The sequence below is a fragment of the Mus musculus genome, chromosome 1 (assembly GCF_000001635.26).
Source record: "Mus musculus strain C57BL/6J chromosome 1, GRCm38.p6 C57BL/6J".
NCBI lineage: Eukaryota > Metazoa > Chordata > Mammalia > Rodentia > Muridae > Mus > Mus musculus.
This window is the reverse complement of record NC_000067.6, coordinates 62,076,299-62,093,591: the sequence shown is the minus strand read 5'-3', so window position 1 is coordinate 62,093,591 and position 17,293 is coordinate 62,076,299. Positions and strand designations below refer to the sequence as shown.

The 17,293-nt window shown below is 38.8% G+C and overlaps 1 protein-coding gene across 4 annotated transcripts in view; it reads right to left on the bottom strand.

Annotated features, from left to right (window-relative positions):
• Positions 1–17,293, bottom strand: part of Pard3b (par-3 family cell polarity regulator beta) — a 1,003,618-nt gene that overhangs the window by 548,693 nt on the left and 437,632 nt on the right. For all 4 annotated transcript variants that reach the window (XM_011238602.3, XM_006496298.3, NM_001081050.2 and 1 more), the window contains one exon: positions 17,098–17,207. In XM_011238602.3, the coding sequence (XP_011236904.1) occupies positions 17,098–17,207 (110 nt within the window). The remainder of the gene's footprint in view (positions 1–17,097; positions 17,208–17,293) is intronic.

Here is a 17,293-nt window from a genome sequence, read left to right as displayed (position 1 = left end):
CTGACTCTCTGTGAGCACTTCAGAGTCTTCCTGAAGCAGGGAACTGCCTAAGCAGGGAATGAACATTGCTGCCTGACTTGAGACTGGCCTCCCATACTTGGTGCCACATTAAATGCTGATGTCCCCTAAGGATGTATTTCATCATGATTTCAACAAACATTACATATTTCCTTAAAAGATTCCCCCCAAAGAATTATATGTGAACTGTGAATATCCAAGCACTAGAAAGGAGAAAGACCTTAGCCTTGTCTTTGCAGAGAAGGTATCTGGGCCACAGACAAACCAAGTAGGCTACTCCAGATGGAATAAGAGGCACAACTCAGTCAGGTAAGTTCAGAAGGATAGAGGCCTTGTGCAGAACTGTGGAATTTGATGGGCTGTAGGTTAGGACCATTAGAAGTCATCATACTACTAAAGAATTCTTCTACTTGGCTTTCTCCTCCTAGGTTTTCTTGTTTATAAGCAAGAGAATCATTGTTTCACATCAAAAGAGAAAACTGAGGCTGGATTCATGGAGGCACCTCCAATATTGCTGTAAATCCTAATCTTCAGATGGGTACATTTTATCTTCCAATGATTAGAGCTTGTAAAGGTCCTTATAAACAAAGATATTGAACCTACATTCAATGACTGACTTCAGGAATTGGTAGTTTTTTGTTTTTGTTTTTGTTTTTGTTTTTCTAGACGTGTACTATTCCTAGTTTAAGCAAAACAAGCCTGATTAAGTTTAGCTTTAAGAGAGTATAACTCGTCGGGCACTGGTGGCGCACGCCTTTAATCCCAGCACTCCGGAGGCAGAGGCAGGCGGATTTCTGAGTTTGAGACCAGCCTGGTCTACAGAGTACGTTACAGGACAGCCAGGCTATACAGAGAAACCCTGGAGAGAGAGAGAGAGAGAGAGAGAGAGAGAGAGAGAGAGAGAGAGAGAGCTCTAATTACCTCTATTATCCTAGAATCTTCACCCCCTTCATGTATATAACATATCCAGCAAACATGCCATGCATCCTAACAATTTTACAGATGACACTTTATTTGTTTCCTAAGCCAATGCCCTGATGTAACTGTAATTACAATATGAAGTTTGCGGATGAGAAAAGTAAAACCAAAATAAAGGGAAGGCGCCATAAAGATCAGTCTGCTAGAAGTTCCCTGACTCCATTTGCATTAGGCCCTCACCCTGAGCATACAGGCTCTTAACCACATTAATACTGCTCCTCTCAGGATGTCTGCCCTGTCACACCCAACATATTATGGAGCTCATCAGAATTTGGGGAATCATTCTCTACACTAAATCCCAGGATCATTATTTATTATTACTGTATCTCAACTACTTCCAATGCCTTTGTTTCTTTTTCCTTTTCTTTTCTTTTCTTTTTTCTTTCGTTCTTTTTTTTTTTTTGAGGGATTGGAGATGGAACCCTATTCCCATAAAAGCCTTTCCCCTCCTTGTGTAGAATACATGAATAGTAATCTCAGAGAGAAAAACCTAGCAATGATGTTGGATGCCCAGCTTTATGTGGCGAAATTCCAACTGCAAACATCCCTTGTGGCTTCCCATTCACTGTGCTTCTCAGCTCAGAAAGATGTTTTTTTCATTTCTAGACCCAAACCAGACATGGGTTCTCCCTCTATACATGACCCTAGTGGAATTCCCATTATCACTGGATTTCTTAATCCTGGATTCACATTCATGATGCTATTTAAGATGCTAAAAATAAAAGCTGTGGCTAGCTCCAGTTTTTGTAGGCATGCATATTAATTTAAATAATTTCCCTTTAATTATATTTAACACACATTAGAAATTTAGTAATTATAAAAGACCTTTAATTATCAACATTCATTATTATCACTATTATTAACATATATTAAACACCCACAGTCTGTTAAATGCTGCACTCAAGATAAAAGGCATTAACCTCGCGATTCCACTGTGACCAAGATGGAAGACAATCTTTTCCTTCCAGATAGAGTGCAAAATTATACTTGCTTCGCCTGACAATGAGCTAGTGGATGAGTCAGGGATCAAACCTACTTGTCTTAACCACCAGACAATTCCATAAACAAAGAATGGTAATAAAACGCTGCTGCTTAAAGTACATCTGAGTCGCTTTTCCACAAATGTGTTTAACGTCTGTATCACATGCTTTTGTGGTGGTTAGAACTTCTCAGGGGTATCTGAACTATGTAAACAGTCAAGTCACTTGAGACTAGCTCTACAGTACAAGCTCTGGCCTCAGCTAGAACAATACCATTTTCGGTAGAAAAATGAAGTGTAACTATAGAATAATAAAAATACTGTTAATTTTTTTTTGGGGGGGGGGGCTGATAACTGGCTTTGGAGGCAGCTTCAAATGAAGATTTCCCAAAACATCTAACCCATGGCTGCCTCATGTAGAGGCAAGTGGTGCTTCTAAGGTAACATATGATCTACTTATTAAACCCTCCCTAAGACCTGGAAATGGTAAGACATGGTCACTTGTTGGCAGGCAGTTTTGTAAAAAGCCTGCAGCACAGATGAAGACAATTTGAAGGCAAATCCTACTGTTGCTTGTTGTCAGTGCTGCTGCCCAAGTCAAATGTGCTTCCCTGTCTCAGCCTGAGATGCTTCATCTGTAAGATCAAGGCAGTCAAACCTAACTCCTTATGGAGTGGAATACAGATGCTCCCAACTTATGAATTGTCCAATTAGAATTTTTATATCTGACATTGGGAAAGAGAAAAGTATTTGACAGAAACCTTTGTACATGGTTCCTAGTGACACATGTCGTGGTTGTTTCTTGGGCGGGAGTGGCAAGCTCTAGCTCCATCAACTGCACATCTGGAGGGAAACAACCAATACTTTCTGTTCCACTGTGTTGTAAACATTTTTTGGGATTATAGCCTTCCAACAAAATACTTGGAATACTCAACAATTTGTTATTGAATTAGTGTTACATAACTCTAACAGTGCCCTCATGTAAATCTCTGAGCATGTTTAAGGCAGACTGGACTAAACTATTAAATTCTGAAGTGAATATCAAGTGAATTTTACCTTCAAATATCTTCAATTCATTATGGGTTAATTGTATTGTAATACCATTGTATATCAAGGAGGTCCTGTATATCATAGTTTCTACACCAGGTTATGACACTGGTATTAAGTAAGAGGAACCCTCTCCACAATACCTGGGGGTGATAATACATGGTCTCTTGTTGGCAGAAATAGAATGCAGGTCATTTCAATGCAACTAAAGTGGAATTTAAATAGATTCATCCTCAAAATGTATTTCACTGCTTCTGCAAACCTTTTCTAAGTACCATTGTTCTTTAGCTCCAGGATTGTGTTCTAAATGTGTAAACAATTCACTAAATCAGAGGGAGCTCAGGGCACAGCAAGGAAGATGCTCAGTGGAAATAATGAGCAAGACAAGTAACAGGGTTGGAGGGGATAATGAGAGACAGAATGGTGGGCAAGAACTGGTCTAGACAGAGAAGTGAATCTAGAAGTACACGTGAGGAGAAAAGGGAAATAAATATTGGCCATTCAGCCAATAGGTGAGCCAGGGTATTGAGAAAGAAGTGTGTATGGAAAATAGAGGATGGTTCACACAGGGTTCTTCATGTTCTTTTTCTAGAGTTGATGCTTAGTAGAAAACCCAAAGTAAGACTACAAAAAGGTATATCAATAACCTTAACAAAAACTTTTGCTCATGAGGTCATCTTCAAAAAGGCTGCCAAGATCCTTCAATAGGGAAGGATGGTCTTTTAATTGACATACGTGAGTTCTCTATGGTATTCTACATGGTAGTGATATATGTTTGTGTAAATGGTGTAATGCTCATACCAGCATAGGCATGTTTTCTAAAGCATTTACTTTTTGTTGGTAGCTAAACACCCAAAATACTGTATTCCAAATCCTTGGAAATACTTAATGAAGTCATCATTATCTATAGTCATCTTATGCAAAAGAACATTCAAACTCGAGTGTAGCTATAACTTAGTACCTTCGACCAACATTTTCCCAGCTCTGCCTCCCTCCTTCCCCCTGCTCTGGCTTTTTGGTACCTACTCTCATCTATTTTAGACTCCTATAGTGAGCTCTGGTTAAACTTTGCTTCTTTAACTTAACCTAATGACTTCACGCCTATCTATGTTGTCACAGAAAAGAGGATTTTATCCTTCTGTGTTTACATAGCTTTCCATCATTCGCAGACACCAGCATTTCCCTTTTCCATTCATTTGATGGAAATCTAGGATATTATTTTTGGCAATACTTGGAATTAAACTTGGAGTGCTATTCATGCCAGACAAGTGTGCTACCTAGAGCATACCAGTCTGTTTTTATCTGTCTGTCGTTCAGTACTAAAGAGTGAATCTGGGGCTTTGTGCATATTAGGAAAGCTTCCTCCCACTAAGCTATATACTCAGCCTGGTCTTGATCTCACTCCACAGCACACATGGGACTGAGCTTCTGGGGTATCTGGGTTTAAGACTATGAGGTCTGGCTAAAGTTGATCAATGTCCTATATGAGGTGCTACTATAACACTGTTAGGTGAAAACTCTTACTAGAAGTATTAAATAATTAGTAATGACTACTCCAATATTAAAGACATAGGGAACAAAAGAAAAAACATAAAACCTGAATTTCACGACAGTAGAATGTTTCCCCCTTAAAATACAATCAATAAGTGAAAAGGGAGAAAATATTTTCAAATTATATAATTGATAACAAATTAATATTCAGAATCTATAGGGTACACTTAAAACTCAACAATAAAAATAAGCAGCCCAACTTAAATTTAGGCAAAAGAGTTATAAAGACCAAAGATATGTAAATGACAAGTAAGTATTTCAGCAGATGTTCAAAATCATTAATCATGAAAGAAATGTAAATAAAAAGCCATGATAATATCTTACTCACCAGGATGGCTACTTACAAAAAACTTTTGGAAGTAAAAGAGTCTGTCTGAGGAAAATAGTTCTATTAAAAAGTGAAAATTAGGACAATAATATCATGTAAAAGTAAAAATAAAAGCAAACATATGATTCAGAATTTATACTTCTGTTTAGAAGGAGAGCAGATGAAAAACTGGACTTCATATTTGCATTATATGTGTGAATATATATATATATATATATATATATATATATATATATATATATATGTATATATATATATATATATATAGGTTGCTTCTTCTTTTTTTAAATTATCTTTAACCTTTTTGTTACAGTCCAGTCATTATCCCCTTCCTGGTCCACCTCCACAGTTCCTCATCCCATTCCTCTACTACTTGTCTCCAAGAGGATGTCCCCTACTACTCCACCCTGCCAGGCCTCCCTACTCCCTGGGGTCTCAAGTCTCTTGGGGGTTAGGTTCATCTTCTCTCACTGAGGCCAGACCCTGCAGTCCTCTGCTGTATGTGTGTTGGGGGCCTGACACCAGCTGGTATATACTGCCTGGTTGGTGGGTCAGTGTCTGAGACATCTCAGGAATCCAGGTTAGTTGAGACTGCTGGTCTTTCTATGGGGTCGCCCTCCTCCTCAGCTTCTACCAACCTTTCCCTAATTCAACCACAGGGGTCCCTGGCTTCTGTCCATTGGTTGGGTGTACGTATATGCATCTGTTAGGTTGCTTCTTAAATTTTCATTTGAGACTCTCAGCTCCCAAAGTTTGAGCAGTGTGCAGATGTGTGCTATCATATGCTGCTGCAAACAAGGACTTAAATATGATACACACATGTCCATAGCAGCACTATACCCAAGTCGAAATGAGAGATAATCTAATCTCCATCAACAAAATCCTCCAGATAGAGAATACAACATGAACAATAGGATTCCTTTGAGCCTCGACCAGGAAATCAGTGTAGACTGTGGTACAGGATGCATACAGCTTGAGGATGGCGCGCTTAATCAAATTAGCCGGTCACACAAAGACAGCGACTGTACAAGTCCGCTGCCGCGAGCTTCCCAGGCTTTCAAAATTAGGAAGAGAAAAGGGTAAATTGTAGTTGTCAGGGTTTCTGGACAGCAGAGATCATTTTTAATGGCTACAGAATTCAGTTTTGTAAACTGCAGAACTCTAGAGGCAGTGATGATAGAGGCACGGCTGTGAATGAATGTACTTAAAACCCTGACCTGGACACTTAAATGCTTCAGATGACAAAGACCATGTGCGTCTTTCCATGACCTTAGAAGGAAAGGAGTTTTCATAGACTGTCATAAGAAGAAATGTAGTGGACATTTTGGAAGCTCTGAAAAAGGGATTTTAAGGCAAAAAAATCATATGGGGTGTGTGTGTATATGAGTCTACCCATCTATTATAGATAAATAATAGTCTTACTCATGAATACATAGAGAACATTGTTTTATTGACTGAGCACCACTAACCTGATAACCCAAGTGGAAAAGCTTGCCCCTCAATTCCTGTGAGTAGGCTACAGCAAAAAAAAAAAAAAAAAAAAAATCAGATTATTTAAATGTTGAATACAACTGCTGTAGGTTGTGTATCTAAGGTGCTTAGAAAACAAATAAATTTAATGCTTAGTATCAGGCCTAGTTCTTAAGATTATATATATATATATATATATATATATTTAATATTATATATATAATATTTTAATATTTTATATATATATATATATATATATATATATATATGTATGAATGAAATTATTTCGGCATCCAGAATTATTGCAAATTCCAAACACTTCTAATCCCAAATATTTTGGGTAAAGGATTTCTCTGGAAATTACACAGCCTCTATGCAATGCTCATATTTTGCAACCACTCAAATACAATTTGCTGTATTAATGAGTAATCTCTCAATGAGTGCTCTCCACACACAGCAGCATTGCAATCTAAACAGTGTCAGCTGCGTCCAGATCTGCTTGCTTTGCTTTCGATCATTGTAAGAATGGAACTAAAACCAGATACATTTTATCTATATGTTAACATGTTTGATTGGTAGTGACTGAAATTAAAGGCAGAGGTAACAGAGCCATCATTCTCAGTACTAAGTCGGTCAGTTCTGACTTCAGATGCATTAGCTGCCAGTTTCTTCCCACAGCAATAACCCTTGATGATTTTTTTTTCAACAAATGCCATTCATCCATTTTTACTTTGGAAAAGTATGGAGATCTGTCTGGAGAGAAGGCTCAAAAAAAAAAAAATCAGTTAAATATCGCAAAAGCTTGTGATTTAGGGGAAAACAAAATAAAGCCTGACTCTATCTGAAGGGTTTGGAGCCTCCATTGGCTCACAACAGTCACTTTAAACCTAACTCACTCCAGATGTCTCCATGATCATCTAATCAGACATCAAAAGCACCTCTGTCACAAGCCACACGCTGCTTAGGAGGATGCTACGTGTTTCCACAAGCGTAAAACACACACAGTAGCGACTTTTAAAATGTGATTCATCTACTTCAGAATTCAACTTTATGGCACAGGGCCATTAGGAAAGGGGCCCCCTCGTGAGAAAGAAAAGTCTTGTTTAATGTCTGTACGATGTCATTCTATGACTAACTCTGCTTTGTAAGCAGAAGCCAGAATGAAACACACACTTCAGGAGGGTGTATGTTTTGAGAGAGAGAGAAAAAAAAATCCTCATCTGAAGAGAAAGTTGTATTCCTTTCAGAAGCTGGGAGAATGTTCATTAACCCTTCCAGTCTGCACTACGGATGTTTCTCAATTGTCTGACGCCCAGAAGGCCATCATGGAAGAGGACAACAATAACAACAATCAGCAACAAAACCCATGGTTCTCAACCTTGACTCTGACCTTGGACATACCTGGCTACTTGTGTTTAGACAGGAGATTTTTAAAGGCAGCTATTTCATTGAATGGATTGATGTGTGTTTTTGTAGACACCATTTTATGATACTGCCTCTGTATGGATATTCAGGCTTTTACTTTAAATGTTTGTCTTTATTATTTCCTTGGCAAATACACTCAGACTACTGGTATCTTAGAGGGAAAACTTCATTGCTCTTCTATGAATGCATAGACATTCATAGGACATTAGAATAAAATTTAAAGTTGAATCCATTCTCACCAAGGTTAAAAACTCATACCAGGAACGTACAAGTCATTAGTATAGAGTTTAAATGGATAATAGCAATAGCTTCCTTGTTTATTTTATTTTAATTTTATTTTTTTAGTTATACACATTTTAGGAAAGAATCATTCACAATCTATACATTCTTCATAGGTTACAGTATTAGCCATTCAGAGAATAGGATGTTGATCTTCAGAATAAGCTACATCAAAATAAACTTCAACGGTGTCAAAACTGGATTTGAGCAGAGTACTAAAATCACATTTTACCATACTCTGTCACCCATATTCTAATTAACCCAAGTACTAGAAGTATTTTTGTCTTCTACATCAGTCAAAACTAGAAAAGCCTATTAAGAAAAGATGGAATGAAAGAAGAGCTAGAAAGGAACATCTTTAGATGCAGTGGTATAAGAGAGAAACCTAAAATTAAAATCCCAAGTGTTTTTGAAGTCTTTGAACACAGCTATTAGACAAGTATAACATTATGACTGATGGGCTTGCTAAGTTTATATTATAGAACTCACAATTTTGTTGACAGAAAAAGAAGTCCAAATAAGTGAATCTCCTACGTTGGAATTAATTTCTATTCTGTTTTTCTTCACGGTTTATTTGTAAAATTAGCCTCTATAACAATTCATGAGCAGAATAACAATGGCTTGTTCTCACCCTATAATTTTTACTAATTCTCTGAACCAGCTCATTGTTTAAATTCTAAAATGAAATGTCTGAGAATCCAAAGTGCTGACCTCAGCCACCAGCTCTCAGTTAAATGTGGAGCAGAGAAGTCATGCTCGGACATCTCTCTGACTCATAACTCAGCTAAAGCTATTTCAGGTAAAGAACAGTGTTCTCTTTCATAAAGAAAGGCAGGACTTTCATAATCCAATTCATTCATGCGTGTGTGTATGCACATACAGATATGTGCACATATCCAATATACACACTTATAAAACAGGCTAAAACTGCTTGAAGGTTGTTGAAATGACTTTGCTTTAAGCCTCATACATCCATGATGATGTACCAAGTGCAAGGACTGATACCTGGGGACTTGAACACAAGTAAGAGGACACCAGCTCTGGCCACTGAAGTCTTTGCAGCCGTAGCAGCATGCCAACTGATAGTTACAAGAGCTAACAGAGACACCAAACATGGCCCTTTCTTCAGGGTTTAAAGAAACGTAAACTCAGGCCAAGAGCCAAACTGCAGAGTATCGGCAAAGACAGACATATGGATAGTTAAGAGATAGCATCTGGTAATCTGATAGATGCTCAGGTTGATAGCAATGTTTAGTTGCTTTGGTCTTCTTAACCAGGCTCTATGTTTCCCAAGGAAAAGAGTAATGTCTGAAGGTTTCCTAATGGCTTGAAGCACAAGGTTGGATATCTAAAATGTCAATCAATATATTTTGATACGAAAACAAAGCACATTTCGTTTGTATTATGCTTAGAGCCTGACTGAAAACAAAAACGATGGTTAGTTCTTTCACTTCTGAAAAAGACTTGGAATAGCGAACTTTCTTTTTGTTTTCCAGTTCTAAACTAGACTCATGATAAGTAATGCAAAAGCACGACCCTGAACAGGAGTCACATTTCCCAGGGTTCCAGGCTTGTCAGGGTGCAGACATTCAACTCTGCCATTTGTTTGTTTGTTTGTTTAAATCAACTTCTGCAAAACTGCAGTGAAAAACTCTGCTACAGAATAAACCAGGCTTGTCACTCTCCCCAACCTGAACATTAGTCTCTAAGCACAATGTTTTAGAAATTAAGCTGCCTAAACTTGCCAAACTTAGTAAACATCTGGCTTTATGAAATGCTGGATGGCAGCTTTATCTCTTAAAACAAAGCCATATGAAAACCATCGCTGCAATGTGTCTTCAAGCTCTGGTCTTATCAGAACACAGCGTGAACAGCTGGAGTTACAAACAACAGGACGATTATTATATCACTGTCAGAAAAAAAAAGGACACAATGAAAGAAAACCCTGTTGTAGGACTCCGTATCTCTAAATAATACAATTGTATGTTACAAGCTATTCCCTTTCGTTGAACAGCATCCAACGCTCCTGGCTGAAATACAACAGCTATCACCTTCCTTCAGATATCCCTCAGCAGTTGTCCAGTCTTAAGTTTTATAGCTATAAAGCTGTAATATCTCCTGGAGAGAAATTAACATTTTCATCCAAATTGTTTACTAAAGCTTTTTTTTTTTTTTTTTTTTTTTTTTTTCCCGAGACAGGGTTTCTCTGTATAGCCCTGGCTGTCCTGGAACTCACTTTGTAGACCAGGCTGGCCTCGAACTCAGAAATCTGCCTGCCTCTGCCTCCGGAGTGCTGGGATTAAAGGCTTGCGCCACCACACCTGGCTTTGTTTACTAAATCTTAAATTGAATTTTGGCATAAATTCACTTGTAATTTCCTTATTAAGTATAGACTTAGAATAATCACCAAGAAAGGCAGATCATGGTTTGCTGGTTTGCCTATATGGTCAGCAGCCCACAACCAAATACCTTCTGATTTTTAACCTAGCAGACAAGCTATTAAACTTGTAATTGTAATATCTCAATGATTTTGCTCATAGTTTTGAGAAAGTTTAATCTGGGGGAAACATCTATAATAGTTTTGATATACATGACATGCTTGGAAAGAGATATATCACCCAATAAGACATTTCTCCATCCCCAGGCAAGAAAAGTCCTGCTACTCACTGGAAATATTTCTTCCCACCAGTACCACCTGCAGATCTTTGCAGATGAAACACCCATATCTCTAAAGACTGATTGGGTTTCTACCTATCCTCCACTAGAACATTCCTGACGACTGGAAATATTTCTGAGCGCATCCTCCAGAGGCAGCCTGTGTTCTTCTCCCCTAATCTTAACTGCTGAGTAGTGAACAATTGTATTGCTATTGAATAAACAGGTATATGTGGCTGTAGGAGCAAAATGAAAAAGAAAAATTATCCCAATCTCCTGGGTTTATGTCTGTGCTAGGTAGGAAAGATGATAAGTAGAACAAAATACCTTTAGTTACTGGACATTTCCAGGCGGAGGATGAACCTCTCTTACTCAGAGATGGTCTTCAGAGTCAAGGAATTGGTTCCCTGTACTATTTATCTCTCAAAAATGGGGCTTCTCATCTTCTTTTTCTCTCCTTCTAAACTATAGAGAGTGATGAGTCCCTTGCCCATACTAAAACTCCAGAGAGATATCACACCCCTGATACCCCCTCATATCCAGGCATTGCCTTCCACTTTAACAACCACCCAAACTGACTGCATCATTTAAAAAAGTAAAATTTATATAATAATTGCTATCAACTTCTAAAGGCCACAAGTGAACACACACACACACACACACACACACACAATTTTTGGTAATACAAAACATTTGAGTAACAGGTCTAGAGCACCACCTTTCCTCCCAGAGAAGAGCCATATACAGTCCAGGAATCTCCTTTTTAATTTACTCACCCTGCAGGATCCATGTGCCTTAAGGATTAAATGCAAGATGCAAACAGTCATTAAAGCACAAACACCTATATTAGTTAACCGGATATTAAGGGGGGGATATCACATGTGTTTGGAGTTCCATTTGTAAATTCAGGAACATCGATTTCAAGGCGCTCAGATTTATGGCTTGCCCTTAAGCCAAAGGAGAACACCAGGTTGCAATCAAGGGAAGGAAGGTAAGACTTCTTGCAAGAAACCTCCTACTCTAATATCCTGTCCCCAGGGTTCTCTTTCTTTAGTACAAAAGTGTCAGAAAAATGAGGTTTGCTACTGTCTTGGAAGATGAATAGCTATTGCTGCTTGAACATTAATAGCTATACTATCCTGTTATGAAGAGAAGGCAGGGAAACACATTTCCATGCTGTTTATCTGATGGTACTTTAAGTAACAAACTCGGAAATTTGGAGGGTTTTCAGCAGTCAGAATTTGAAGCTTGCAGCAAATTCAAATTTTCTAATTTGGTGCGGCCTTGGAAGTCCAACATGCCTGTGAGTGTACATCTGAAATAACCAATTTGAAATCATTCAATCAGAAGAAAGATGTAAATTTTCTAACCTTTCCAAAGCGCACATCTCTGGGCATCAGTGAAGCAATTTTAACTACAGTGGGTTTAATAAAGTACAGTTAAAACTAACTAGCATCGACAGTGGTTTTAAAGGCAGTACTTCAACACAGTCAAATATGTCAAGTATTTATTCCTTAGATTCTTAAGGTGTGGATTATGACTAACTTTCCTGGGAATAAACCACTTGGGGCCCTGCTGTCTGTGAATTACTTACATGAGAACACTTCTTAGGAAGCGAAAATTCCAATTGTTCTCCCCGACTGGATTTCAGAAGGAGAAGCAATGGAACATATATCTTTCTTTTATTTGTTTATTATTTTTTACACTCCATATTCCATTCCCTGTCCCCCCCCCCACCATCCACTTCCCACCCCATCTGCTCCACATCCCACACCTCCCCCCTACCTGCCTCCAAGTGAATGCCCCCACCCCCACCCCACCTGACCTCTAAACTCCCTGGGGCCTCCAGTCTCTTGAGGGTTAGGTGCATCATCTCTGAATGAACACAGACCTGGAAGTCCTCTACTGTATGTGTGTTGGGGGCCTCATATCAGCTGGTGTATGCTGTATGTTTGGTGTTCCAGTGTTTGAGAGATCTCAGGGTTCCAGATTAATTGAGACTGCTGGTCCTCCTACAGGATCACCCTTCTCCTTAGCTTCTTTCAGCCTTCCCAAATTCAACAGCAGGGGTCAGCTGCTTCTGTCCATTGGTTGAGTGCAAATATCTGCATCTGACTCTTTCAGTCCACAGAACTCAAAAAACTCAACAAGCTGAAGTGCCCAAGAGAGAACTCCTCAGTCCCACTTGGGAGAGACAAGGAAACAATCACAAATGGGGAGGGAGGGAGGAACCTGGGAGGGAAAGTGGACAGGGTCAGGGAGGGGGGTAGTAGGGAGAGGGGAACCTGATCTGGTATTGGGTGAGGGAAAAGGACTGAAGCCAGCAGAAAGAATGTAAACAAGCAACCTCTGGAAATAGGAGTTTGGGGGAAACCCCCAGAATGCACCAGAGACCTGAGAGGTGAGAGACTCCCAGGACTCAAAGGGAGGGACCTTAGATGAAATGCTGGACAGTAGGGAGAGGGAACTTATAGATCCCACCTCCAGCAGGAAGACAGGACATCAAGTGAAGGATGGGGTTGCCATCCCATAGTCACATCTCTAGCCCATAATTGTCCCTGTCTGGAAGGATTACAGGGATGGAAATAGAGAGGAGCCTAAGGAAAAGAAGTTCCAGTGACAGACCCAAAGTGGGATCCAGCTCAAGGGGAGGTCCCAAGGCCTGACAAAGAGGTCATGGAGCACTCACAAAATGGGACTCATCGTGACTGCCCTCTGAAAGACCCACTAAGCAGCTGAAAGAGACAGATGCAGATATTTGCACCCAACTAATGCAACATGTATCTATAAAGCAATTGTTTTTCATATTGCTTACTGCAAGGGGTATATTATCATACATTCCCTATCCATACCAGCACTTAACCAACCAAAGGAATCAAGTTGTTCCAATTATACTTTCAGTATATCTATGCTATCTGCGGCATGGACAAGAGCTTTGAGTCAGCAATCCAGACTTCCTCGACACCTAAGGTTCTCGTCACGAAGAAACAACTGTGTGCTCCCAGGTAAGCTCTATGGTGCTGGTTTCCCTATGCTTCACCAAGAGACCCCTCTCATCACTGAGCAAGTAGTGACAGAAACTGCATGGACATGTATAGGATGCCATGGTTTTTATCTCTACCTGGATGTCTGTAGAGTTAGTGAATGCACTGTATTGTACCACAGAAAGGAGCCAGGGTAACAAGGAATCATACTGACACACAAAAGACAACATAGGACTCAGAGACCCTTCCTCCTAGGGTTTCAAATCATTTTACTAATTTACACCTGATTTTACTTCTGTCTCGAGGAACACTATTCAATATAAATGTGTTGAGAACCATTAATGTAATTTATAGTTTTCTATTAACTATAGTTAGAAATAAAAGTAATTAAAATAATTTAATATATAGTTTATTTAACTCATGATTGCAAATGTATTTGAATGCAAATTCAACAAAAAATTAATGAGACTCTGACTCATACAAACAATGCCTTTCTCCTATATAAAAATTGATATCCTCTCTAGAATCTTTATTCAATAACCCTGTCTACAGTTCTCATGGCAGGACAGTTAATGTATTTGTTTCTTGACTTAGGGAGACTAAATAAATATTATAAAAAAGGAAAGAATTTTGGGGGGTGGTACTGAGTAATGGCTAGAATGGCTGGGTTGAGTTAATTATTAATTAAAGCTGCTGTAGTGCTCAGAAACTCTAAGAATTCCCACTAGGTTTATATGTATCTTTCATTTCTAGACCCAAAGCATGCACACACTGAGCGTTTTCCATGTACTTGGATATAGATGAAGAAAAGCATGGCACAGTGTGTGTTCCTGGTGCATTAGGAATCACACAATTAGCAGAGATTATTGTATAATCAAAGCAAGAAAAGCCTGAGCACTTCTGTCCTCTGCCAAGGCAAGGACCACATCCTTCAAGCCTTAGGTACACTCATCATCATGCACGTAGCCCACTGTGAGGAAGAAAAACAACGTGGGCTTTCCTTACTACTTCTGAAATACCAGCACTTAAGCCACATCACTTACATAAAGGCAAGGTACAAGCATTTTGAGTGGCAGTACTCTTTTCCCCAAAATTAGAATACAAATCTCTGCTGGTAATTCTATATCATCCAACTTCATGCCCTGCCTCAGAATTCCCTAAGGTCATATTTTGGATAAAGGTATTAGAAAGATGGGAGACCTAATTTTCTCTAAAAGAAAGAAATGTTTATGTTACTTGTTGTTTTACTCACTAAGTCTATGTGATACAAACTTAACTAGATGAGATGCTGGAGGATCTTTCTGCCTGCAAATAGGGACAACAACATCAATCAGATAGACTCATTTTAGGGTACATAGATAGCATAAAATATGCATTAAATTGTACTTATTCTTGTTTATGTAAATTTCCTCATATTTATATCATTCCTTTTCTCAATTCAATATATTTAGACTTAACCTGGTCTCAATCACTGCATATTTAGAATGAAATGAAGACAAACAAACAAAAACTCTGTAAAACACCAAACACTGGGTTTCTCTGTATCCATCAATCAAGTAGCTCAGATATACCCGGTTTTTATTATGCTATAGTAAATCGACATCCCCAAAGAGGCAAATCTTTAAAGGTTTTTATTTTATTTTCAGTTATGTGCTTGCTATGTGTGTTGATCCATGCACATGAGTGAAGTGCCCACAGAAGCCAAAAGAGGGCACTGAATTCCCAGGAGCTGGAGTTCCCAATGAGAGTCCTCTGCAAGAAAATAGGTGCTCTTCAATACGATACCTAATCTTGAGCTAAAGAAGGAATACACCAAGAGCCATGCATGAGGAAAGAGTATGAGGGGGGAGCATGAGGCCTCAACCCTACAGAAAGAACTCTAGTCAACCAAAGAATGTTGAAAGCAGCAGAAACAGTCTTTCCCAGTGAAGAGCACAATGATTGGCTATTTAATACCGAATGCTCAGCTCTGGAAACATACACATATATAGGAGTAACATTATATAAACTGAATAGGCTATATTTGGATATATATGTAAATATACATGTATATGTATGTACATGCATATAACAACAATTATTTTTTAAAAACAATTAATTTTTAAAAGGTGACCATGAATTTGGAGGAGAATGAAGAAAGGCATATGAGAGGTTTGGAGGGAGGAAAGGAAAAGAAAAAGATGCAATTATAATATAAAAAATTAAAAGAAATAATGAAACATACATATTTAAAAGAGAAGGCTTTCTCAAGGACTAAGTCATCTCTCTGGCACCTAGAGCTTTAAATAGGATAATGAGAGAACAGTATATCTAAACTGTTTTAAAGGCACTACTTTAAGGAAAATAATTACACCAATTGGGAAAATACCCATCAACTGGTAAATACTCAATAATACAGCATAGCAGCTCCTACTTTATAATCTTTGGCATTGGTTCTTGAAAACAAAATTATACCAAATCGTGAGATTACTTTAGTTAATTCGTCACCCTGATATACATTTTTCATAAAGTGCTCTAAATAGTGAGGCTCGTAATGAGACAGGGATGGGCTTTTAGGAGAGTTTAAATATGGTTACATTATTGAGTGTCATGCTATGTGATGACATGTATGGCCATTAACCAGCGTTTAGCTTGCAGACTATTTGGAGGGATGAACCACCATTACAGTTCTTCAAAGCAGCTGAGAATGTACATAGGATCCCAGTCTATGTGGATAGATGGAAGATACCTTCCTGTGCCCTGGAAGTCATTTCTTACTTATCAGTTATAAATATAGCAGTTACAAATATGTTGTCTCATAGACATTTTTTCTTATTAGTTTATTTTTCTTCAGTTTCACTGCTGAATTCTCGAAAGTCAGTGCTGGCCTCAAATATTCATGGTATTGAGAGCTCAAACTGTATCAACATTCACTGTTATTCTGCCGTCCAAAGCACTGCATTGAATCACTGAAAATACACCAGTCTACCCTGTGACATTTTGAAGGAGAATGGCAGAAGGCGTGCAGCAAGGTCATATGCTAGCTGGAAACAGGGCCTTTGGAACCAGACCATTTGGGTCAGTTCTGAGTCTCCTACATCATTGAACAAATAGCTACATGTTCCGAATCTCTCCCTGCCTCCCATTTTATCAGAAAATTGGAGAACAGAGACTTGTCCTTACTTACATGTAGAAGTTTAAATGAGGGTTTGACATACAATCAGCACTATGTAAGTAATGGCTGTCACTATAACTGCATCCTACTATTAGACCATGCTATCTATTTTTATAATCACTACTCTGCATTTCATCAAAAGGCCTGTATCTAATTATCAGCTCTTTGGAGAGGATGGGCAAGGAGGCCCTTTGATCCCTCACAGAGATGAGGATGGTAAGATACCTACCAGAACAACAGGTTTCAAACTCTGGCCACTCAGGCTTGCAGTGCTTGGCTGGGCATCAGCATGGGGCCCTGGTGCTGGGTCACTGCTTCTCCTAACCAGCAGTGGAGTGCCTGCAGGACAAAAGAAGAGGTGAGAGGTCGGACGAACCCCATGGAGAGGACAATATATGGCACAATGTGGTTTAATTAAAAGGTTT